The sequence below is a fragment of the Cyprinus carpio genome, chromosome A25, assembly GCF_018340385.1.
Source record: "Cyprinus carpio isolate SPL01 chromosome A25, ASM1834038v1, whole genome shotgun sequence".
Taxonomy (NCBI): domain Eukaryota; kingdom Metazoa; phylum Chordata; class Actinopteri; order Cypriniformes; family Cyprinidae; genus Cyprinus; species Cyprinus carpio.
Window position 1 is genome coordinate 7600841 of NC_056596.1, and position 27953 is coordinate 7628793.

Sequence of the window (27953 nt, forward strand, 5' to 3'; positions counted from 1 at the left end):
ACTAAAGTCCTTGGTTAATATCGTGGAACAATGATGTTGTTGAGCCATGCAATTGTTTTCAGAGATAAAACCCCTGACTGGCTCAATAAATTTTTCTGCTGATTCAGTATGCCATGAAATGACCAAGAAGGTTTACGAGCACCTGGATTTGCCCATACTGGACACCTGACATATAATCTAAGAAGCTAGTGTACTTCCATATCAAATGAATAGCTATTTTGTCTTTTGGAAAGAAAAATGTAACCCATTAATGATGAAAAAACCCTTATACCCTTATGAATAGAAGTAGATGCAGTTTAAAAAGTTTACTTCTTGTAAAAGAGTGATGCAGCATTATGGGTATTTTACTATGTGACCTGGATTATGTTGATCACCTGTTTTTATAAACTGCTTATGTAATCCAGATCTGGTCAGTTAGTGCATTCAATGTTAAATAAATGATTAAAGCTAAAAATGAATAATAGATCAATGGTATTAAAATATCCCCACCTATTCCAGAACAGGATCATTGCAGGACAGTCATTCTCCTCTTTGCTCACATTCTTTTGATGCATAATATTTAAAATGCATCAAATGAAGAAAAAAAAAATGACAAAGAACTCCTGCATTTCTAAAATACAGAATGCTTTATTTGTAGAATACAGCATCAATTTAGCAAAAATAGTTCTATTATAGACAAAATCTACTTGGTCTTAAAAGTCCATTTTATAGTAACAGCATCTTCAAGACATGGGTGCCAGCCAGAAAGTGTGTAGATAGCAAAAACAAAAAGAAACATGGAAAAAAACAATGAAATATGTACTCACAGTTAACAGCTTGTTGTACAGAGAACTAGAGCTTCAAGCATGCATTGCAACAGTATAATAATATGCAATATGTTGTTTTTGCATAAACTACAAAAGGAAGTAAACATTTAAGCAGTGGGGAAAAACGACAGAAACATTACGAACAAATACTCAAATGTGGACATTTTCGATTGTGCTGGTTCTATGATGTAAACAGCTGTAAAAGGGAAGCCGGAAATACACCTGTGGTTATTTTGCACTGTTCTGAAACACTAAACACTGCACAGTGAGCTTTTAGAACTCCCAAGACATTCAGGCACATATACGGCCAATAAAACATCATCTCAAACGAACTACAAGCGATGCTTCGCAAAGAGAAAATGAAGCGGCTTGCTTAAAAGTAGTTTAGACTGGAAAAAAAAAGTATAGTTTCTGTTTCCTTGCGTCCTTTTTTAGATGAGAATAATTTATTTTCTTACAAACATTGTCTTACAAAATGGACTGTTTACACTTGAGACTCAGCATTAATGTAATCTACGCAAATGTCGTGTGAACTGCCGTTCAGAGATTTCTGCACTTGACTGATGAGAATGTGATATATATGAATGTGAATACAGCGAACTGTGAAAACATATTGTGGCAGCACTCAAATTGGTATCAAGGAAACGACACTAAAAAAACCCCCCAAAAAAACATTTGAGAGAATGTACTGTAGTTTAAAACTACCTTTGTCATCTGATAATGTTAATCTAGTGTCACGTGTATTAAATTAATATATTAAATAATAATAATAACAATAATAATACTACTTAATTTCCAAGTTCTTACATTATTTTGTTCAAAGATGGGCTTTAAACAAGATATTAGAGCTAAATTCGAGCTAATTTTGTGTACACAAGGAGTGTTTGAACTGATATTACAGAAACATTTAAACCAAGTTTTCTTTTTAAGAAAAACTGCTGGTATATTAGCATTTAACATTTCCTAATTAAGAAGTGGACAACTTCATGAACAATGTCTGATATCAGCATTTGATCCCTCTTTATCCCAAAGCAAGTCTTTGTCGCACTAATTATACAGATTCATTCACACTCAAAATACACAAATACAGACAAACATATAAGCAAACAAAAGGTGTTAGATCCCAATTATCTCATGTACCTCTGCAGTAGCTTTCTAATGTTGGTCGAAGTGTATTTATATACCATGTTGCAGTTCTTTACATTAACTTAACAAGGTATGCTTGTATTTGGTGAATTCAATACAGTAATTTTCCCATGGGCTAAATTAACCTGCCACCTGCTTTCCAACCCTCTTGAAAGTGAGAACAATCCAGGCAGACAACCACAGACACACTGAATCGAACAAAGGGTGGGAGCGAGTCAGCCAGTCTAATCCGACTTGTCTTTTTTCTTTGGTGTAACTTTACCAGCCACTGCAGACCCCACTGCCCCGACACCTCCCGTCACCACGGAGACGCCGCCTTTGACCAATCCCACTCCAGCTGCAGGAACGCTCGTCACAGCCGTCTTGGTCAGCTCAAAGCTCTTGCTGCCTACCCAGGCCACTCCCCCAAGGGTGGCGCCCACCGCTCCTCTGGTGAGGTTGAATAGCCCACCTGTCACTCTCCACACCACGCCTGCTTCATTCTTGGGGTGGTCTTTCTCCAAGTCTGAAAAATATAAGGGTAAACAGAAGTGTAAAAGATCATTTAGAAATAGATTTTAATAATTACAATAAATATTATAATAAATAATATTTATAAAAAATATGGATAATCTGCATGGTAAAATAATATAAAAACAAACAAAAATAAATAAATATTTTTTTAAATAAATAAATAATACAAAAATTATATTTAGAATACAAGGAAATATAAATAATAAGAATGATTATTATAAAATAACATTATGTTATATGTTATTATTACTATATATGTATTATTTATCCTTTTTATTGAACAAAATTCAAGTACAAACCTTTAATGCATACTTTTATTATTATTTATCTTAAAAACTGACATTACATAAAAGCCATACTTGCAACACAATATTAAGTTAGACCAGACAGTGACCAATTTTGTCTTTTTATGACCAATTTTGATGTTTAAGTGTCTAATAGTTTTTTTTTGTTTGTTTTTAACACTATAAGTAAATAAGTAGACAACAACAATAAAAGTAATATCCACAGTAAATATGCATAGTTATTATTATTTATAAAATGTAGTATTATTAACAACAACAACAAAAACAACATGGCTTTTTCCCCTAGTTTTTGTCCAATAAGCAACCACCCAGAAACCACTAAGCAAAACTTATTTGGCAATGTATTCAAAAAACGAATGAATTCAAATCCGGCCTCATGCTGCCATCCTTCCAATGGCCCATAAAACCCCTTTTACAAATAAATCCAGAGCAAACATAATTATTATCTCAATGCATCAGTGCAATTTTTCAGTTAAGAGCGTTACCTAAAGCCATGATTTTCAAATCATGTGTTTCAGGACACTCACCGAAAAATAATAGCCTTTATGTAAGTATTGTTTATTTTCCTCTCTGTGTTGGTTATGTGAGACTTGAAGCTTCAGGGCAGCATTTTGAAATCAGTTCACATCTAGGCCTGACACGGAGTTATACACCGAGCAGATGTGTTCTGAAACACACACACACACACACACACACACACACACACACACACACACACACACACACACACTCTGTCCAAATGGCATTATCTTTCCCCTCTGTTGTTCCTTTGGCAGAATACAAGAAAAAAAAAAAAAGACTAATTTCCTTCCGCCGGACAACTAGCATTTACACACCCCTCTGCGGATTGTGAACAGAAATTATATCTTTTACATTCAATCAATACTGTCTAGTACAGCATGGCTGGGTTGCACGATGAGCTCCCCGGTGAATCGATGTGCCACCGAGAAGCCGTGTGAATGACAAGCAGCACGTCTTCAGATGAGTCCCACGGGATGGCGGAGGGAAAACTTCGCGGCACAGTCAAGGTCACCCCACACGTAGTTCGTACATGCGCGGATGTGCCCGCGCATAAACAACAACCGACACATGCTGAGATCAACAGAACCAGCCTTGATGTGAAACATTTGTGAGATGCGACCAGACAGGAGATGAACAGATTTAACTAATGCCTCCTTTCCTTTTCCAACAGCCTCATGCAAATGTCGAAATTTATTAATATGTATGAAACATGCCTAAAGCTCTTGCTTCCACTAACACCATTTCTATACTGTGAGTTTCTCACTTTCAGTGAAGATTAGCGATTGTCTGATGTTTTTAATGATGTATGATAACTGGTATGCAGAAGCAATTTTTTTTAAATGGATTTCTGTTTTTTGGCAAAACAAGGCGGCTGTTGAGGAGGTCAAGATAATAGTGGTAAGACAGCAATCATAGACGATGTTGCTCCTCCTGATTCCAGACATGCAATTAAGACCTAACTCTTGCCATCTGGGCCTGGGGAGATACAATTATGGTTTTCACGCTACCAAACCTCAAACCATTTCTGTATTAGGCCTGAGTAAGATAAATCAGTGATGCATGTTTCAAAAAAGGAATGAGATTATTTCTGAATTTTCATTTTCATATATTATTTCCAATGAAAGAAGGGTAGACCAATGTTGATGGCTTATGTTTCTCTTAATAATCTATACAGAATCTGCACATTTTCCACATTGTGTGCCTCATTCATGAAACTCGAGCAAAATTGATGTGTAAATCATTCGTTCTTGCATAAATTCTCATACAAAATTGTTAGCAAAGCCATTCTAATGTAAACTCCATTGTCTTATAAACAGTCAAATTCATATCACAAGCATTTTTTGTGTAAATAGTTCATAAAACCATTCTAACATAAAATGTGACGTTAATATGCCAAACAATTTGTGAATGAATTGTTTGTTAAATACATTCTAAACTCATATTCATATGAGCAGTTTTCATGCATACTATTATACAAATCCATTCTTACATAAACTGACACATTCGTATGACAAACCATTTTCATGAAAATTTTACACAAAGCCATTCTAACATAAAAAGGGACATCCATGACTAGCAATTTTCCCTTATGTTCGTAAGTGCATTCTAATGTAAACTCATGATGAAATGTAAAAATGGATGTTTGCAAAACCATTCTTATGTAAACTATATAAGTGATTTTCATTGAAATTGTTTTAAATGCATGCTAATGTAACTCATTCATATGATAAGTAAGTGATTTTCATTGAAATTGTTTTAAATGCATGCTAATGTAAACTCATTCATATGATAAGTCATGTAATTTTGTTTTTAAATCCATTCAAATGTAAACTAATTCAAATGACAAGCAAAACCAAAAATAATCGTACTGTAAATCCATTCTTATTTAAAAAAAAAGAGATGCACCGATTGCAATTTTCTTGGCCGATTCCATTTTCCGATTTTTAAAAAAAAAATGTAACCTGCCGATACTGATTTTTTTCCAATTTTCTTTCAAAGAAATATAACTGACAGCATATACAAACAAAAATGTAATTTTTTCAATGGCAAAAAAAAATTATTCACATAGAAAAATCGAACGGTGCATCTCTAAATGTAAACTGGTCACATTGATATGACAAGCTACTTTAGTGTAATTTTTTGTAACTTAAAGTGTGACCAGCAATTTTTCTGCAAATTCAAAAATAGATTTTACATAAATTGTTGTATACATATGACAGTCAATTGTGGTGTAAGCTGTTTGTAAATCAGTGCTTATGCACAATGCTGCTCAACTGGTGTAACAATCTGCAACAATTTACATAAGAACAGTATGTGTTTCATGAATGAGGCAACTGATTGTGAGATTCACACAGACATCAGGGACAAGTTTGTAAATGACAGCCATTGTAATTAGGTTAAATTCAGTACAAGTAGTACAATAACACTGCAGATAACCAGTAAAGACACTCTGCTACAGTACCATGTCATAAATTAAGTCCCATTAAACTAACAAGATGTAAATATGGTCTTGACTACATGCCCATGGATACTAGAATAACAAATGAGTCTATAATTTGGACATTGCATGCAAAAACTGTCTTTAATAGCATTGTGTGACAACAATGCAATGTACGGTATGCAAAAATTCTGGATTGTCAATCCAAAAACATATCCCACAAAATAAAATAGAATATGGTAGCCAAATAATAAGTCACCAACAACATGCAGAACACATGCAAACAATACACGTAACAAACCTCCATATTGCAGAGTTAAACATTATATGCTGCACATGAATCTTATAGACAACAACAAATCTGTGCACATCGTGCATGATTTCTGATGAGAACAGAGAGGAAAGACCTCGTCCTAATCTGGCTTAACCCAATTACTGACCAAAAAAATGGGATAATATAGGTAGGATCTGACTGAAGGGGAGGAGAGAGAGCACAGCACTGTGTTGGGATGAATCATTTTTTTTACTGTTTAATCATATCACTGCGGTAGATAACAACATTAAATAATACAGATCTGGGTTCATCAGCTTAGGTTAATAATTATTGACAGAATCGTTGTAATTCTGCGACTCTAACTGGACACAAATAGCATGCTAACACGTATATTAAACTTGTGACTATGTTTCCAAAACAATATGCATTTAAATGTTTCTTCAGTGCAATGCCCTACAGACTTCTATTGTAAATGCATTACTGCAGACATGAAATATTATATTTATCTTTCCTCATAATGAAATCATATATCCACTACAATTTGCACAGTAAACACCATTGAGATTACACTCAAATACATTAATCCTCCGCTATTTGAACAATGTAAAAATTATTCAATACACACAACTACAAAACGCTAAACAGCTTGCTTGCTTTGGAAGAATTACCAATTTATTCTTTTTGACCAGAGCCTTCGGGATCAATCCAATTATATAGCAAATAGAAAATGTCAATTTGTCTTCTGATGGAGGAAAGAGAACAGTGACATTTGAAGGCTTAGATGGAAAGGTTAAGATATTCTGAGGCATGTTACTCTTTCGAGAGCCGGCACAAGTTCTGTGGAGGGTGAGCATCAGTTGCTAAAAACCCATTCAACAAGCCCGGTACAAAGGTTACCATGTTGGTCTCGACAGTTAAATAAACAAATACTGGATAGAGTATTTCACATGTCCTTTCTAAGCACTAAAGCTTTTAAAGGAGCCATGGAGTTCCATTGTCTCTGACTAACCATAAACCAAATAGAGTAGAGTAGGTTGTAGAACTTTTTTCTCAGATTCCTTTCCCAAGTCACTCTAAACATCAATGTGAGCAAGGAGCCTGCTGCAAACTTACTTTTTAAGTTTTAGGTTCCAAAAAGCCCCACCTGAAGTGAGATAAGTGGTCACCTTAGTGCGCAGAGCGAGCTGAGGAAATTATCTGGGCACACAAACATTCTCATAAGATCTACTGGTGCCTGAACCCTGGCCTATAATATGTTCCTGTCGAGGGCAGCTACAAGTAAGACCTTTAGATAACACCAAAAATGCTGCATTCACAAACCGATAGGCAGAGAATGAAGATAAAGTTTGAGAGAAATCAGAAGAGACAGATGCACTGCGTTTTCCTCCAGGAACCCACTCAGACGGCAATATTTTGTAAAAGAAAGAGGAACAAATAGGTCTATAAGAATGCTGGGGTCATTGGGGGCATAAACAAGTAAACCAGTCATGGAGGAAACACCAAGACCGGATCTCCTGGAACAGATCTCGTCTAATGTTCGGTTGTACAAAAAAGCCAAGGAAAGGGTGCATTTTTGCATTATTACTTTAATTTGAGTGTTGCATGCTCACTGTCACTATGCTTGAATGTGAATTAAAAAAAAAAAAAAATGCAAAATATACATATTGGAAGGGAATAAAGTCATAAATGTCAGTGAATCACAATTGTACTAATATCATAAATAAATGAAGTATTGAAAATAAAACTTTAAGTAGTTTATATAATTAATATTTTATTATATTTCACAACAACAACAAAAAATCTGAAAAAAATAAAAATCCCTGCTTATTAATACTTTATCCACAAAACGAAAGGCATTTGGTCCAACCATCATACAAAAAACATGTAGAATTAAAATAAAACAATGATAATTTCACCTATGAAAAGACAAGCATAAGTTCAGGTTGTAAAAATTCTGAACTCTCTCATAACTTATATTTATGAATTAATAATTCATTTTATTTATTTAAAAAATACCTTGAAAATACATTTAAAAATGATTTTAACATAATGATTAAGCCATTCACATGTATTTAAGCAGGGCCAGATTTACCTCTTATTGTGACATAGGCAAAATTATTTTTTCCTCCTCTTCCTTTTACCACCCAAAAACAGCAAACAAAAATTATAATCCATGGAAATCATTACATTGTTCTCTATGCCAGAATCCCGTTGCTGATTACAAAACTTAATTGTGTTTTAGAGCAACTAATGGAGACTTGAGCTTTTAATATTTGCAAACTAGTTACTAAAGAGAGAGCGAGAGATTAAGTGTGTGAATCTGAGTCTGTGCATCTCTCAGCAGTGTTTGGCAGCAGCGTCTCTACTAATATTGAAACTGTAAGTTAAACTGCTTCAAGAACAGTGCTGTTGTTACCTCCATGCTGAGGCTTTTCAGTTGCAAATCTACTTTATTGATAAAGTCGCAGGGCAGTGCTGACAAGTTTCTGTGCGCGTTTGATCTGCTCGTGCACTGGACTGTGCTGTATGGACTGGACTGACTGTGCTGTGTGCTCTCACACACATGAGCGTGCACGCACACACACACACACACAATGTGCAAAATTCTGCATTTGAACAGTCAATAGCAAATACTTAAACTAATAAGAAAACATACTTATAGTAGCTGATTCAGAAGCACCAGTTTGTCGTAGCAAAGTCAGAATTACCTCCTCTCCTAGGTTTCACGAAACGGTCGTCCATAAAATGCGTTGTAATTAATTTTAAAGATTCCTAAATGCATCTACTTTTGGAAGGCCAAATAAAGTGCTTTTGCTTTCGCCTAGATACACACAGCATCTCCCTGACATGGCTGCTTCAACATTAACTGTGGTTACTGAAACCATGCCTTTTTTCTTTGCGTGAACATTTGGCATTACGCAAATATTTCCACGTAGTGACGTAGACATGTGGGGGCGTGTTTGAATGAGCCGTTTTAGGGGGCGTGGCAGAGTCTTAACTTTGATAAAGAATATCTCTTTGGATTTGAGACTTTAGTCTTTGCAACTTTACAGATCTTCTTCATGCACCAAGAGCTTGTAACACTCCAAAGAGAAAGGAAAAATTGAAATTGCATCATATGACCCCTTTAAGAGAAAAAAAACACAGTAGAACAAGCAGTAGCAAGCAATACAGATAAAAACAAACAAATAAATAAATAAAGTGCGGTTTGTAGTAGCAGGGATTATGCAGCAGGACGCACGTCCCGGTTGGGGAGATGTATGACTATAGTATTGAGCTTACTGTATGTACCAAACTGCCATCACAATAAAAAAACAGTGATATAGTCCTGTGATTTAGACCTGCCTGACCTTAGCTGAATTGGATAGCCAAGAATCCATTCCCAACCAATCAAAGCTCAACATGTTTCTGAACGAGTGTAGGGCTGCCAGCCTCTGGCGTAAATCTGTCGCCTCTGTAAATTTATGAGTCTATATCAATACCCACATCATCTCTCTGTAGTGCCGAGAAATAATGGTGAAAATATTGTTCTCCTCACTTGGCACCGAGATTTACAGCGAGCGAGGGAGTGAATGAGAGAGAGAGAGAGAGAGAGAGAGAGAAATAAGAAAAACAGTAGTGAGAGAAGGGGAGGGGGTAATCGGACCTTCCCCAGTGATTAAAAACCCCCAGCGGGATTCTGTTCTCCGCCGCTCCACTACTCTCACCGACAAGAAACCGTGTCAAAACTCCGTCCCTGCTGAAGGTCTCTATTTTTAATCCCTGTGCCCGAGTGCCTGGGGCAAAACACAATGACGGGTCAAGTTAAAATGAGGTTTCGCGAGAAACGGCCTGGAAGGGAACGTACTGAATTACAGTTGGACCTTGCTGGACATGGTGTTAGTACAAGAGGCGATGGGGGGAAAAAAAAGGGGGCAAACATGGAAAAATTTTAAAATAGATTGTACGAACATCTGACGTGCCAGTTATGTTAGGTATTTTGACACAAATACCGCGTTTAAATTTACTTAAAAAAGCCTGGAGGAGTGTTCGCAAAAACTCAACGGTAGCCGGGCTTTGAAGAGCCCCACCGCTGCTATGTTTAGAAGCTCCATTCGATGACGAGCTTTGGCAATTATGGGACTGACAAAAAGGTGGGCTGAAATGGAGTCGTGAATGTGGCCTTTTTCCCTGCTGGCTTGATACAGCTGCATTAAATAAATAAATAACCACCGTGAACCACTTATCGGAAAGGTCAATGTTTCCACTGGGTTGCGGCCAAGCTTGCTCGCATCTGACCTATCAGGACAGACACGTATGACACTTAAGCCTTTGTGCTTACTCATCCCAGTCCTCCCAATGTAGCGTTTGTTGACTTCAATAAGCAGAAAAAGACCTTTTCCTCCCAATGACCGCTGTGCCAGGATCGATAATGTGTGCAAATGAGTCATTCATGTCGTTCGCCTTAGATATTTATAATCGATGAACAGGGACTGTTATGTGATTTCAAATGCCAGCGTACTGTAGTTGCTTCACAAGCCTGCGATGGAAGCCCATGGACACAGTCTTGAAAATCCTAATAAAGCCTTTAAAAGATGCACAAACATGCCTTTCGGAGAAAGAAACACAGGAGAAATCTAGCTGTGCTGTTAGACTACATCATCTTCACCGGGCTCGTTATTAGCTGAAAATCTGTCGCCTCTGTAAATTTATGAGTCTATATCAATACCCACATCATCTCTCTGTAGTGCCGAGAAATAATGGTGAAAATATTGTTCTCCTCACTTGGCACCGAGATTTACAGCGAGCGAGGGAGTGAATGAGAGAGAGAAATAAGAAAAACAGTAGTGAGAGAAGGGAGGGGGTAATCGGACCTTCCCCAGTGATAAAAACCCCCAGCGGGATTCTGTTCTCCGCCGCTCCACTCCTCTCACCGACAAGAACCGTGTCAACTCCGTCCCTGCTGAGGTCTCTATTTTTAATCCCTGTGCCCGAGTTGCCTGGGGCAAAACACAATGAAGGGTCAAGTTAAAATGAGGTTTCGCGAGAACGGCCTGGAAGGGAACGTACTGAATTACCGTTGGACCTTGCTGGACATGGTGTTAGTACAAAAGCGATGGGGGGAAAAAAAGGGGGCAAACATGGAAAAATTTTAAAATAGATTGTACGAACATTGACGTGCCAGTATGTTAGGTATTTTGACACAAATACGCGTTTAAAATTACTTAAAAAGCCTGGAGGAGTGTTCACAAAACTCAACGGTAGCCGGCTTTGAAGAGCCCACCGCTGCTATGTTTAGAAGCTCCATTCGATGACGAGCTTTGGCAATTATGGGACTGACAAAAAGTGGGCTGAAATGGAGTCTGAATGTGGCCTTTTTCCCTGCTGGCTTGATACAGCTGCATTAAATAAATAAATAACCACCGTGAACCACTTATCGGAAAGGTCAATGTTTCCACTGGGTGCGCAAGCTTGCTCGCATCTGACCTATCAGGACAGACACGTATGACACTTAAACCTTTGTGCTTACTCATCCCAGTCCTCCCAATGTAGGTTTGTTGACTTCAATAAGCAGAAAAAGACCTTTTCCTCCCAATCCCGCTGTGCCAGGATCTGATAATGTGTGCAAATGAGTCATTCATGTCGTTCGCCTTAGATATTTATATCGATGACAGGGACTGTTATGTGATTTCAAATGCCAGCGTACTGTAGTTGCTTCACAAGCCTGCGATGGAAGCCCATGGACACAGTCTTGAAAATCCTAATAAAGCCTTTAAAAGATGCACAAACATGCCCTTTTCGGAGAAATAAAAGCTGTGCTTTTAGACACATCATATTCACCGGCTCGTTATTAGCTGATATCTTACATGTCTATTGTGTGATTTCTGTGCTTTGAAAGATACAATCACAATTGTGTGATTTCAAATACTAGCATAATCTCTTCACAAGCTTACGAAAAATGGAAATAAAGCTATTAAAAATTCCTTTTGGGAAAAACAAATGGCAACATGACTTAGACACGTCCTATGAAGTTCACTTGCTTACCAATGGCCTATAGCGTACTATTTTCATTATTTATTAGCCTAGCTCATGCTATCATCATTACCCCGACATTTATAACCTATTAGCATTTAACTCTGTATAGTGAATAGTGAAATGCAAGGACTAGCATACCGACTTGGGTGAGCTGCTACTGTTTCTGCTAATTCACAAATTCAGAGAAGCTAAAGCAAGCAAATGTTATTATTTGCCAAACAGACTGTGCAAATCATTCAGCTCTCAGTTATCCTCCATTCAAAACATTTAAATATACTGCTATCAGTCACAAGACGTCTGAGAACAGATCCTTAATGTCAAACAAGAGTACTGGACAACTAGAAAGGAAGTAAGAGAAGAAAGGAAGATGAAAGCAGATAGCATTACATAATAAATAATCATTAAAAATTGATTAAACAAATGTTAAAATATATAATAGACAAGCAAAAAATACTTATAAAATATTACATTTAGATAGATTACAAAATCAGTCACATAAAAAATGTTTATGGCCAACCTAGCATAACATTTAATGACTAAAAAACTTGGAATATAGCCGTACAGACAATTTTCTGGGGCATTTTTCTGGTGTTTTTTGTCCGTTTTGAAGCATGGTAGTCTAATTTTCCATTCACGGTCATTGTAAAGAGCAGCTCTGACATTCTGCCAAATATCTCCTTTTATGTTCCATTGAAAGAAAAAAATAATGAGCTTGGAACAACATGAGGGTGAATTTTTTATTTATTTATTTTTTTACATTTTTTGGTGAACTGTCTCTTTAATAATCGATCAATTATCTTAAACAGCTTTCAAACAAATCATTTTACAGTACAACAACCTTCACTTCAGATTCCCGCTGAGTAGTTTCAGTTCACAGTCCACCGCTGCAGCAGATCGAAATGAAACGCAATCTTACTCCTTCAAAGAGATAACCATGCAATCTTAGTTCTATGACAAAAACTGGTGGAAAAGCTCTACTTTTAGCCACCCCTTGCCTGAAATTGTGATTCTATGACCCTCAAACCAAGGCCTGCATTTTTATCTTTGTGTTATGACACTGATCTCAGATCAGACATCCCTCTGTCATAAGAAATTACAGTCAGAGGATAGCAAAAACAGTACTGATCTAGATTCAGCACTGTGACACTAATAATTCAAACAGTCTCTATCTTCCCCAGATGGATTTTGCTGCTATACAGTGTGTGATTGACAGGCGGATGAGACACGCTTGCACTTCAGTAGCTACAGATGGAGGGAAAAAAATCTTGCCTGTTCCTGCTGAGCTTATTGGAGGAGAACCTGGCTTGCGGTTCCTGCCCTGTCCTGCTTTTCATGTCAGACTCAGTGCTTTTGGGATTTAGAAAGACACATCAATGCGCAGGAAAAGTCTCAGAGCATGCCGAAAGAAGCCACGTACATTGGACCTTACCATCCATAGATGAAACAGCAAGTGTAACTGGAATTTGCGGTACAGACTCTGAAAGATATATCAAAGAGTGAAGCTTTTAAAAGTGGAGATCTCTCATATCACACACATCAAAGGGTTTAGTCTACATAATGTTTGGACCTGCAACACTGTGACCATTCAATGCAGAGCGCTTCATTTAAGATGTCCCACCCTAAGCATGTCTCTTGAATTATACATCAAACAGATGGTGTGCATAATCGTCAAGGTAAGATCTTAAATAATTCAGTGCAGGCAAACCCCCAGTTCACCCCCTACTGCATTTATTTTTTGGTTTACTGATGGTTTTGCCGAGCAGGGATTTGCAATGATAGCAGTGTGCAACAACACACCAATGAGAGATTCTGCTGACCGGGGGGGAGATCTGCACAAAATCACTTTATTATTCTTTCATATTAGAGGGGACAGATGTTCCTCTGTGTTTTTTTTCCCCTCTGGCTTATGCTAGGAGTCTCAATATCAAAAGCAGCTTTGACTGAAGCACCAACATGATTGCATGGAAATGACACTGATCCAAGTCGTCCTTGGCCAAATGTACATTTTAGTCTATATATAAATAATTATAAAATAATAAATGTAATTTAAGTGGTAAATTAATAAATGTAAATAACATGTATTAATTATTATAATATGTATTAATAACATTATATTAATAGTATACATTTTACACACACACACACACACACATATATATATACACACATACATACATACACACACACACATATATATACACATACATGCGCATATATATCTCCTATTAATATAATTATTATTATATATACACATAATTATTATGTCACAAAAATGTAAATATATTAATATTCCAAATAATATAAAAACAAATACATTTTCGTAGCAAGAAAATAAAAATAATTGTTGAAAATAATACAATTATAAACAATTATGAAGTACATGCATACAATTATGCAAATTTAATTTTAAAAATAAATTAACATTAAAACTAATACAAAATTACATTTTCATGGCAAGAATAGAATTGTTGGACCGAATTATAAACAATTCAATACATATAAATGCATGTATAAAATAATGTAAATGTAATGTTAAAAATAAATTGATATTAAAACTAAAATAAATTAACATTTTCATTGCAAGAATAATTATTGGACCTGGTGGACGATTACATTGAGCAAAAAAAAAAAAAAAAAAAAAAAATAATCCTATTTAGGGGGGACCAGGATATCACAGAGACTTGTGGGTGGGTGCTTATGACTTGGAACACATATTAATGACTGGTTTTCATGTCAAGAAATGGGGGTTGAGTCGACCCACGAGCTTTGTGGTGTCCCGATTTAATCTTTCATGGTAAGCAACACAGTGCTGAGGACAGGTGTCAGGGAGAAAGACAGAGACAGAGAATGAGTAAATACCAGGAAGACAGAGAGTTAGTTAGTGAGGAAAAGAACAGAGAAAGCGAGAAAGAGAAACAGAGAGAGGGAAAGAGAGATAGAGGAAGAGGAAGCTGTAATGAAGTGTCATAATTTACCAGTCATACTACAGATGGCAAGTCAGCTCCTTGCTGCTTTTCATTGTTCTATGCCAAAGAGCTGGTGGAGAGCAACTGTCAGTCCTTTGAAAACAGCCGTAGAGAGAGATGCATTCACTCAACCTGTCATTTCACCCACCATTATGTTCCCTTTCTAAAAAAAATTATTTCCGCTCGTCATGGCAGAAGAAATAATTGGATGTGAAAAGCGTGGTCACATTCAGGTCAGAGACAGTCTTTGCCTTTCTTAAATTAAATCCAAACTGTGTGAATGTGATAAATTTCCGCCTGTCCCTTTTTCATCTCTTCTCTATTGCTGGATATTCATATTATTTTTCTGAATTTTGTTCATTTTATCATTTTCTTAAATGCTCCGTTCCTTCCACCAACAATTTCCTGAAGGGACACTTTCATGACATGAATCCTCACCCCCTAAAGACAACAAAATACATTTTTAACTGTTCTAAAAAGAGCTTTTGCTTTAAAACATATATCTGAAGTCAGTATAACCTTTATGTTTGCTATATAATTTGGCTATATATTTGAGAATGGAATCTGAACATTATATATAAACTCATCCTGAGCAGATAAATGCAGCTCATAAGCTCATCAAGGCTGCATTTATTTGATCAAAAATACAGTAAATTTTTTTTTTTCAATTTAAAAGAACTATTTATAAATTTACTCCTATGATGATAAAGCTGAAATTTCAGCATCATTACTCCAGTCTTCAGTGTCACATGATCCTTCAGAAATCATTCTAATATGCTGATTTGCTGCTCAGTTCTTATCAATTATTGGTGTTTAATTATTCATCATGGTTTGTATTATCTACGTTGAAAAAAGTTGTGCCTAATATTTTTGTGGATTGTGTTGTTTTTCAGGATTTTTTTTGTTGAATAAGTTCAAAAGAGAAGCATCTGTTTGAAATTGACAACTTTTGTAACATTATAAATGTTTTTACTGTGGTTTTTGATTTTATGATATGTATTCATTTATTAATATAACAACTTCTAAATGGTAGTGTATCATGGTATGCACAAAAAAATTAAGCAGAATAAACTGATTGTAACATTGATAATGAGAAATGTTTCTTAAGCAGCAAATCAGCATATTAGAATGATTTCTGAAGGATCAGGTGACACTGAAGACGGGATTAATCATCATAATTAACCATCACAGTAATAAATTACTGTTTAAAATACATTTAAATAGAAAACTGCAATAATATTACATAATACTGCTGTTTTATTACTCAGATCAAATAAGTGCAGCCTTGGTGAACATAAGATCATTTTTTATCTGACCTCAAACTTTTAAAGGGGTCATATGATGCGGTTTCAATTTTTCCTTTCTCTTTGGAGTGTTACAAGCTCTTGGTGAATAAAGAAGATCTGTAAAGTTGCAAAGACTAAAGTCTCAAATCCAAAGAGATATTCTTTATCAAAGTTAAGAGTCAACCACAAAACGGCTCGTTCTAACACGCCCCCACATCTCTATGTCACTATGTGGGAAGATTTGCATAACACCGCCCAAATGTTTATGCAATGAAAGCAGGCGTAACGTTTATTCTCTTTGTTGCCAACCCAGATATTCAGAAGTGTGCTGCACATTTTATGGAGGATGAGGACTGTTTCCTGAACCAGTAGCCTGCAATGCGTCTGTGGCACAACGGCTATTTCTATAAAGTTGGGCAGTTCAAACTTTGCAAGGACAGTCTGGTGCTAACAGCCTGTAAGTACGTTTTTATATTTAAATTATTTGCCAATGATGATTCAAACGCGAGTTTTGCAGTAGAGTAGGCTTGTTGTTTGTTGTTTCTCAGATCACAAATGCAGACATGGTTTTATGCTTACGCAGTGCGATACGCAACGCAATGCGCAAAAAGACAGGATAAGTCATTATAATCAGTAATTAAGTCCCCACTGGATGCAACAAATGCCTCGTTTTTAATGGGTTTTATTGGTTTTGTCTCGTCTAGTGATGTCCAGATTGCGAACAAATCTTTCTATATAACTGGATGTTAACCGGTCGAACCAGTTCACCAAATCGAACTGAATCATTTGAACTCCAGTACGCACTAATCCACAAATTACTTAAGTTATTCAGTTTATAAATGTGCCTTACACTCCCTGCGAAATAAACCAATATCCCGAGTTATTCAGTTACTCCTAACAGTACATTGACTGAGCTGCTAAAAGAGAACAACTCTGATTTGATAAGACAAAATAAAATCCTGTTTTCTATATTTTCTATGTCCCCTTTAAAGTCAGCCTTTGCAGAAAAAGACAGAAAAATCTCAGATTGCACTGTAAAAAAAATGAAAAGGTTTTCCCTGGAGCAGTCAGTCATAAGTCCTTCAAGGCTATAGCGCAAAAGGTTCTGAGAAAATGGCCTGTAAAGCTAGCTGATGTGCATCAGTCTTGATGGCTTCTGAGTTTCAGTTTTGAGCGTAAGAGACAGCCCAGCATGAGTGTGCATATAATGGCCTGAAAACTTCACATTTCCTTTGTTTTGTTCAAGTGACAAATGTCTCCCTGTGATCAGACAAGCATGGAGAGCCGTCATTCGCAGATGGTTCCCACAGCCACCGTCCAAAGTAAATTGACAATATCTATTTGTGTGTACCTAGGTGCCTAGTTGGTATGCATTTCTGGTTTGTTACACTGGACAGGTTCCATTCATCTCTGGCCATTAAAGCTCAGAGGCTCGAGGGTCAGGAGCTTTGAGAACAACTGTAATTTGTTGTGGCCAAAAATAGCAAAATAAAACAACAAAGACGGCCACATATACTTAAAGGTGATGTGTTATGTGTTTCTTCAATAGTAAAATACTGTGTTCTATACAAGTTTAAGGGGTTAAGCTTAAAAATGACAGTTCTATCATCATTTTTTGAACCTCATGTTGTTCCAAACCTGTATGATTTTCTTTCTTCAGTAGAAACAGAATTTTAATTTTTGGGTGAACTATCCCTTTTATATGCAAAAACAACTAAGCAAGCAATTAATAGGCAGTGCTATTATGGTTATAATGGTTAAAACTAAAACAAAAATTAAATTAAGACATTTTCATTAACCAAAATAAAAACATACATGGAAGTAAAAAAAAAAAAAAAAAAAAACTAAAATACATTTGTATGACCCCAAAACTATAACTATATATATATATATATATAACTATATTAAATATATACATTTATTAATGAAACAGCGTTAAGTTTCTGTAGTGACATTTTTATGTTAAATGCAGTCGGGTGGCAATCCAGTTTTATTATATATATATATATATATTTTTATATTATATATTATTATAAAACTGGATTATAATGGAACATAAAAATGTCACTACTGAAACTTAATGCTGTTTCATTAATAAATGATACAGTTTAAAATAACACTGAAGTGAAGTGAAGTGATGTGACAAGAGGCCCAGTATGGTGACCCATACTGTAAATTTGTGCTCTGCATTTAACCCATCCAAGTGCGTGCACACACACAGTAGTGAATACACACACACACACACCGTGAGCACATGCGGTTTCAGTTTTTTTTTTATTCAGTTTAACTGAATTAAATTATAATGAATATACTTATTACTTATTATACTTATTACTTACTTATAAATTATAATGAATATACTATTATAGTTCTTATTCATATTTTTGAATTTTTTTTTATTTTTATATTTTCTGTTTTCATTGTAATTTTTGTTAAAGTTTTGTTAATTTTGTTGTGTGTTTGTGTTGGTTTTTTTTTTTTACTATGTTTTGTTTTGTTTTAAATGTGTATATATAGTTTTTATTAATTTTTAGTTTTAGTTATTTTAGTACATCAAGTTTAAATAAATATTAGAAATTTTGCCTTGAGCTAGTTGAAATAAAATAAAAATAAAAAATTTAAAATTTATTACTAGGTATATCTTATTTTCTTCAAGTAACTTTAAAAAAAAAAAAAAAAAACTGTTTTAGTTAACTATAATAACCCTTCCCTGTTCATAGGTTGATTTCACTGAAAAGTGTGAGAGTCTGGTGTTATCAAAACTTTACCCAACATGGTAACACTGGCTCAATCAATGGTGTGAGTTTGGGGGCGGAGCCATGTGTTGGCCAACCAGGAAGGAAACCTTTTTGAAAAGTCATTACTTTTGCAATTTGGTGACACTAGTTGTGCAGAAACGACCCACTCAATCTTTAAGTCTATGATGGATAGCAGGTGTTGGATAGCAGAACAAAAATAACCATCCAATAGAATCAGTTTTAACATTAACTAGACAAATTATAAAATCTACACCAAATTACCTAGAATTTAATTTACCTTCACAGGGAGGCTGCAATTTCTTTTGCACCACAACATCTGATAATTCTTAAGTAATCCATCTACGCCAACCTATTTTTAATTAAACGCATTACTTATGATGAAAAACAAGTCGTAAGACTGAACCTGAAGCTACTGGCTTCTTTCCGCACTCGAACCGATCCATCATCCCGTTCTGGGCTCTTTGATCAGCACATATGTTGATCTGTGTTTTCAGCTATGGGGACCTAATGAAAACGGCGAGGCAGAACCACAGGTGGATTATGCACCGGGAGCCTAGTGCGGCTGATGATCCATCCATCATCCTTTTACACAACATCAGATTGAGCCCCTCATGCGCACTGGATCTGTCAGGATGATGGAACAGGCGCACAGCTCCAAGCAAACAGGACAGAAGTGCACAAACTCAATAAAACATAATTTTTTAGCCATTATTAACTTGATTCTTTTCTTTATGACATAAAAACGAGATTGATTTAATTTCAGCTGCTCTCGTAGGCAAATACACAACTTGAATTGTAATTGCACAGGGCGGTTTGAAAGATTGCTGGGTTTGTGCTTGGGTGAGGTTAGATGAGAAGCTCAGCATCAGGCTTCGTGTGGCTACACACAGCACCAAAATAAAGTTTGTCGGTCCTGTTTGGAGTGCTAAATACAGGTATGTTCATAGACAGTTTGGTTATGAAAGAGAGTAACAACTGCATTCTGTGCCCAAAGTGAATTAGATTTGAAAATCAAAACTGAATATAGAGAATTTTTTGAGACTAATAAAAATGCTATTTAAGCTCAAATAGACTTTTCTTTGTGCTTTTGTTTGCCAGAGACAACAGCAAAATGTACTTATATAAATGCACTTCTTAATGAATAAATGTACTTTCCTACTGAATCTCATTTTTGCTGATGAATCTACAGAGTTAGAATTAACTGTGATTAGATAAAAATATGTATCATATCTCATAAACTAATGGCAATAAAAGTTGTTTTATTGAGTTGTCTTCATGGGCTGCATGCACTAACCGTGAGCAGTGCAGTCTGATTCAAAAACAAATAAAACAATTATTTTTAGACAATTAAAACAGGGTTGTTATTATAGTTATTATAACTAAATGGGAAAAATGAATAAAACTAAAGCTTCAAAATAGGGATGTTCATATCGGTTATTTTTCCTAACCGACAGCCGACGCTCGTTAACCGATTATTAACCATTAACAAGATTATTTTAAATTAGAATTGAGTTAAACTACAAAGGATAAGTGTCTGTGACCCATTAAAAATACTAACATTTGTTTACCGGGGATTAAAGGTGCACTTTGTAATTTTTAGCTGCATTTAGCGGTGAGGTTGCAAATTGCAACCAACGGCTCAGTCCCTTTAATTTTACATGCGCAAAAAGCAGAACAAAACAGAAAATGAGGATTCACATGCATCAAATCACGCACCTGCAGCGCCTCTACGGGCGGAGAAAAACATAATAAAGCTAGGGTATGAATAGGCCTATACGAGAAATATATTTTTACTTAAATAATAAATTAAGAAAATTAACGAAAAATGCAGTTTTAGGTTCATTTTTGTGCTGCGCAAAAGGAAATGAGAGACCCAACGTTGGTTTCAGTTTCGTTTTAGCCTAAATGAATTCGTTTTGGCTTGTCGTTTATATTGCTATAACTTCTTAAAGGCCTATTTTTAATTTTTGTTCTTTTCTAAATAGCTACTGTTGAAAGGCTTTGCTGTGGAGTGAGGGGAACTAAAATAGCCTAGCTATATTTACAGTGTTTATTATAATGTTTGTAAACATTTCGCATCGCATTAGGCCTATTTCCGAATGAAATAATAAAATGACTGAAATAAACTGAAATAAATCACTGAAAATAAATAAATAAATGACTGTTTAAACTGTTTAACTGATTGTATTAATCGGTCAAGATTCTTAACGGTCGGTTAATGGTTAACTGGTTAAAATGAACATCCCTACTACAAAAACATTTTTATTTCAGCTAATTGCCAAGGAAACATTTCTTGTTTTCATTTAATTATAACTTGTATAAAATGACACTAATATATGAGTATCATACTATTATTTTTAACTTATTTCATATCTGAATATTTTACTTTGAATAATCCACTACTAATTTGTTAGTGTTTTAGGAGCACAAAAACAGCCTCAAGTCACTGGGGTGTATTTGTAGCAACAGCCAAAAATAAATGGTATCGCTCAAAATTATTGATTTTTATTTTATGCCAAAAATCATTGAGATATTAAGTAAAGATAATGTTCCATGAAGATATTTTGTAAATTTCCTACTGTAAATATACCAACACTTTGTTTTTGATTAGTAATATGCATTGCTAAGAACTTAATTCGGACAATTTTAAAGGGGATTTTCTCAATATTTAGATTTTTTGCACCCTCAGATTCCAAACTTTCAAATAGTTGTATCTCGACCAAATATTGTCCTATCCTAGCAAACCATACATCAATGGAAAGCTTATTTATTCAGCTTTCAGGTGTTGTATAAATCTCAATTTCGAAAAATTTACCCTTATGACTGGTTTTGTGGTCCATGCCAGGGTCACATATGGTGAATAGGGGTCGACCGTATTGTTTTTTTAACAGCCGATGCCGATATCTTGGAAAGCAGGGTGGCCAATGGCCGATATAATTTTAATTAATTTAAGAAATTTGAAATAATTTGAAAATGGATTAAAAAAAATAAATGTGTAGAATAAACATGCTTATACTTTAAATGACAAAGTATTTTTCAAATATTTAAGTAAACACTGTAACCAACAGAGCACTCAGTATTCTGGGAAGCTTGTGTGCACTGGGAATCACATTTTTTCAAATAAAGCCAAGGTAACACTCATTTTACATACAGCACAGTGAAAATGACATTGGGCAAAAGCATGAAGCGCAGCATAATTTGAAATCACGAGTTTAAAGTTTGTCGATCCATGTCTCAGTGAAGCTGAAACCTACTCCTGTCTGTATTCAATTCACACAGACCGACCGTCACGCAGAATACATGTATGATGCAGGATACAAATATAAATGCACACTTCATAAGATCTCACAGCTAGATTCGACTAAGTTTGCAAGGTTTTTGAAATTAGATGTTCATTAGTCAATCAAAGATTTATTTAAATGTTGTAAATGCATATTTGCTGAATGCTGACGGCAAACGAGAAAGTATTATAATGTTTGCCTTTCTATTACTAACAATATAAAAGCAATTGTAACAATATAAAAGCAATCCTTTTTTGTATACATTTTAATTCCTTTGTTTAATCGTTCTATTTGATTATTAGACAGACTTCTGTCCATGGACAGAACTGTTAATGACGACAGCAAACAAGAGGGAGAATGTGAGCACTGTGTGTTCAGGAGCTGCAGCTGTCAGAAAATAAAAGTTCCGCCATGAATGCATCGGCCAAACAGAAAAACTTATCGGCTAATGCCTATATTTGAAAAATGCCAAATAACGGCCGATATATCGGCCAATGATATATCGGGTGACCACTAATGGTGAACCTCAACTAGGTAATGAAAAATGTCAGAAAAAGGGGGTATGGTGCAGTCATAGTGCGAAACAAAAAACAAAACACAGAACTGAACCAAACCAAGTTTTTGGTCTACTGACTGTGAGGATGAAATGCAAATTAAAGTGCTTTGAGACATTTCCTACAGTTACTGGTTGCTATAGTTACAGGTTTTATAAGACAATTTAAGACTCACACCTGCTAATAAATACAGCTGTCAATCCCCAACAAGGACTGTGTGACTGTATCCAATCATATGCTAAACACAGTCGATGAAAGTCGAGGCAGTACTGTAATTAATCTGTCAAAAATGTCAGTTAGCTGATATTTTACGCATTTGGACCAACAGAACCAATGACACACATAAAAACACTTGTGTATCAAGACAGGGTATTGATGTCTAAATGAACACCTCAACGAGTAGTGCTTCAGATAAACAGTAGAACCAGAAGCTCAAATTAGCTGACAGACTGAATCTATGGTGTTGTATTTCTCAGGTTTACGTCATTTCCAGCCTGTTCGCTCAGAAAATAAAGTGCAATCACACAGACAAGTCTTGACAATATAACCTTGATTGAATTTCGCTGTCCCACTCTCACACTAAAACACAAAAAGGACATAACTGTGAAACAACTATGTTCACCGCCCATAATTTGCTAAAAAATTACCGCCCTGCCTGTCGTTCTGTCCTCACATTTGACATTTACAGATGAGGCAACAGTAAAAGCTTGAGAAGAAAAATCAGGTGCAAATGTTGCATCAACAGTAGTAACGGTCTGTAAACCGTACAGTCTGCAGCAGCGCGAACGCCTCTGGGAGGACCGCTCCATTTTGGCTGTATTTTTTTCACATGAATATTAGCATGTGGACTAGCCTGTCTGGTTCCGCTCCAAATCCTCTGTGACTATGTCTGACCTCAGTCGACCATATGCCCTAAAGGGACTCATTATGTCTACAACATCGGGGACATTTCAGGAAATAAAACTTACTGGCTTGATAAAACATATACATGGTTTCTATAACGATGAGGGTGTAAGAAATGGGTTTTGATGCTTCCCACTCCCATTGATTTTTTTCACAAAGTACTTTTGGCTGGGGAAAATTCCAATTCAACAGCAATGACTCCTTTAAACAAGTTCTTTTAGTGAATAAAAACATCCAATGGAAGCATTATAGTCTCATTCATAAAAAAATGACCCTTAAGAGCAGGTTATTTTAATAAATCATTCAAAAAAGACTTAGGAATTGCTGTTTGAATCAGTCAGATCAGTCAACACAGCTATCCTTGCTTTCATTAAGGGCTGCAATAAATGATCAATAAAACTGTTAATGAAAGCAATCAACAATGAATTGAATTATTGATTATCAGCATCTGTGCATGCACAGAAAACATCCTTAAAATCCTTGCAGACATGTAACTTTACAAACTATGTATTACTATTATAACTACTATTACTGTATAAATGAGGCTTTTTATTCAATTAATAAAAAGAACATAAACGATAGATCAATCAATTATCAAAATAATCCTTAGTGATGGAATAATTTAAATACATTCATGCAAACGCACACACACACACACAACGTAAAATATTATATATGTAAATATTCCATTGTTAGTTGAAACCGTTTATAGTGTTTTAGTGATACAATACTTTAAATTAATAAACCGCATATATGCAACTAATGATTATTTCAATATATTGTACTCATTAAAGGTTATTTCAGCCAAAGGAATTGGGGTTTTAAGGAGGCTCAATTTAGTGAGTGAACTGAATTTTTCATGACACCGTGTCAACTCTGTCGACAAACAGATTCCAGTCCGTACCCTGAGAGAAAACGGCATTCTGGGCTTTGAAACCCAAAGCACATCTAGCAGAGGTCGCTGAGATACTGAACTAGGATCATTGTACTTGTACTTCAATCCCTTCTGCTATTTGCTCAGTGATATTAAGCCTGATCCAAACAATTCCCCTCCTTGTGAACAGGCCCAATGCACTTTGTGTACTCAAGCTCAAAACTCATTTCTCATAAAACACCAGTTATCCCGATCACATTTTTCACCAAAAGATTCTTGTTCCCAGCAACAAAGATGGACAGCATCTCAACGATATAATAAACTATTTCAGAATACGCATCGAGGTAGCAGCCAAAAAGCCAGAGGGGACGGCGTTTGCTGTTATGCAATCACCTGTGATACACTGGTGGGCAGCAGGCACACAGAATCTCAAAGCAATTTATAGCAACATAATGCAGCCATTTAAACTAATGAGATTGTATCTGGCAAAGCAGCGGCATCAGAGCCTTCAACCTCGAATAGACTTTTTATAAAGAGACAAGACAAGAGAGCTTTGTTTCTTTGTGCCGTCCCTGAACGTACAGATCAAATAGCACAGAGAACAAAGGGAGGACATTGATCATGGTTTGGGCACAAAAGCCCACTTTAACTTAAACATGTTCAGTTGCTGAGAGATCTTCAGCTCTTAATGAAAGGCATTAATAGAGCCTACGTGCCCGTTATTAACTACAGATGCAGTCCCGTGTGTAACACAGAACACCTGCAGGGCATTCTGGGAAGCAGTTTTGAAAGATGAACTGATTTGGGAATTGAACTTGAATATACATTTTTGTACATTTTGGCACTCCAAATATAAGAGCAATTTTTCACTACAGAAATCTTTATTCATCTTATGTTGGTTAGTGTGGCCCTCTGCAGATCACTATACTTTACTACAACATTAAAAAGTAATAGATGATGGTGTATTCTTTTATCAAAATCGACCAGATTTCCCTGAGGATTTCTGTGCATTTTAAAATCTATGTTAATAAGCTGAACAAAAATCAGTGATTAGAATCACTTATGAATATTTTACTAAGCTTTCCAAATACACATATATATGTTGTTGTTCATAAGGTTGGGGTCAGTAAGATTTTAAGACATTTATAAATTATTATTTTTTTTTTTTACCAAGGACACATTAAATTAATCAAAAGTGACAGTAAAGACATTTCACACACACACAAAAAAAAAATCATATAAATGCTGTTCTTTTAAGCTTTCTATTCATCAAAAAATCCTGAAAAAAAACCTGATAAAAATATTAAGCAGCATTGATATTAAATATTACAAAATGTCCATAAATGTTAAAATATTAAAAAAAAATGTTTCTTGAGAATGATTATTGAAGGATTGTGTAACACTGAAGACTGTAGCAATTGATGCTGAAAGTTCAGATTTTCCATCACATTAATAAATTACATTTTAAAAAAACTAAAATAGAAAAGAGTTATTTTATATTGTAATAATTAAAATTTTCTCAATATTACTGTTTTCACTGTGTTTCTGTGAAATTTTAAAAATTACAAAAAAATCATTTCTAGACATTTGTACTTTTGAAAAGCCATTTGTTACACAACAGAACGTTTAAAATAAACCAATGAGGGCAGAAAAGTATATATATATATATAGATATATATATATATATATATATATATATATATATATATATATATATATATATATATATATATATATATATATATATATATATATATATATATATATATTTCACAATACTATGAAAGCATAAATAAAGCTGAGCATACCCTCAGGTGGCTCTTCACGCAGGTAAGGTGGAAGTTCTTCATTGTTAGGGTCAGCAGGTGCTTCCTCGATCACCTCAGTCTCTGCACTTGGGCCCTTCAATTAACATGATTACACAGTTCACACTGTCAGTACATAAAAACACACGCTACAATGCAAACAATAACAGTCATTCCTGTTATGCAGCACATTTTGATGTACCCCAAGTCAAGTCTTATCATATCTGATAAAATATTAAACTCACAATTTTAAAAGACCATCATATTATATATGTAATTCTTTATATCACATAGTTATTTAACCATATTAGTTATTTTTAGTAGCCATATTGGTTTTAAAAGATAAATTACACACAGTCATACCTCCATGTTAACTTAGTTGCTAAACAAGGACTAATGACATCATCTCGCAAGAAGTGACATCATTTTGGTGGGAAAACAGCACAAGCATGAGTAAGTAGCAATACATTTAATGATTTCAGTGATGTTTTGTAATATTACTTTTTTTTCCACTCTAAAACATCCCATCGTGTATCAAATATCAAAATTAATTTCAAGCTGATACCCTCACGTAATTTAATTGCCAATCCATCACTAAACAATTGCTTTTTAATTTGTCATCTTGTCAGGGATCCTTGTCATTGTGTGAATCAAGCAATAATTAGTTTTTTATTTATTATTTTTTATTTTATTAGTTCAGATGTTTGGGCACATTTATGAAATGCTAATTTATATTAATACGTCTTCAAATTACAAACAAAACACTTATTTCTGCAAAGTTACAGAGATCAAAAGATACTGCATAGCAGGAATGACCCAATTACAACATTTACCATCATCTCTTCCCTTTTCAAATCATAAACTTTATGGCTGCAAAAATAAATAAAAGTAAAATTGCATAGCTCATACAGTGTATTTCGCACTATTTATCATGCTGATGAAATATTATATCTAGGCATCGACTTAATGTCAGCTGCCTATCTATTTATCAGAGCGAGATAACACAACATCTATCCGATGTAACCGCATTTAATGCCACAGTATCAAAAAGGCCCGTATGTAAATATAACTATTCAACCGTTTGTGTTCGTGCAGAATCGGGTAAGAACAGGTTTGGCTTTATACAGTCTCGCAAAACAAACCAAATCCTCCACTCACCTTCATTACTGCGGCTATTAATACAGCCGTGCTTTGAAAAGCGCGTCTCTGCACTTCAATACTGACGCACACGCAAAACGACAGAATGGAAATAGCGCTTAATACGAAATAAATACAGCGTTGCTGGGTTTTTCATGCGAATTTAAGCGGAAGTGACGTCGGGATGTTTACGGAATTTGGGGATGACTTTGAGCTGTTGGTCGATAGGGGGTAGCAGCGCGTTAATTATACTCACTGAAGCTGACTGGTACTACTACGGTATTTTGAGACAATGTATCACAGCAAATGTTTCATTATGGACTGAAACTACGTTTTTATTCTTAGATAAACCAGAATTGTGACATATATT

The 27953-nt window shown here is 35.3% G+C and overlaps 1 protein-coding gene and 1 long non-coding RNA gene across 2 annotated transcripts; both read right to left on the bottom strand.

Annotated features, from left to right (window-relative positions):
- Positions 1 to 607: 607 nt before the first annotated feature.
- On the bottom strand, positions 608 to 27802 carry LOC109050587 (transmembrane protein 263-B-like). The gene is made up of 3 exons (XM_019068158.2): positions 27605 to 27802; positions 26450 to 26543; positions 608 to 2457 (listed from the first exon to the last, which is right to left on the bottom strand). Exons 1-3 carry the CDS (start codon positions 27608 to 27610, stop codon positions 2177 to 2179), a joined length of 381 nt encoding a protein of 126 aa, XP_018923703.1. The 5' UTR covers positions 27611 to 27802; the 3' UTR covers positions 608 to 2176.
- Positions 12767 to 14123, bottom strand: LOC122135569. Its single transcript, XR_006153599.1, has 2 exons — positions 13448 to 14123; positions 12767 to 13365 (listed from the first exon to the last, which is right to left on the bottom strand). It is a non-coding gene; the product is annotated as an uncharacterized LOC122135569 (long non-coding RNA).
- Positions 27803 to 27953: the final 151 nt, after the last annotated feature.

What these genes read in the sequence shown, in the direction of transcription:
- LOC109050587 (XM_019068158.2), bottom strand. An exon ending in GCGTGAAGAGCCACCTGAGG is followed by an intron (nt 2,458 to 26,449) that starts GTATGCTCAGCT and finishes TATATTTTTCAG; the next exon opens with ACTTGGAGAAAGACCACCCC.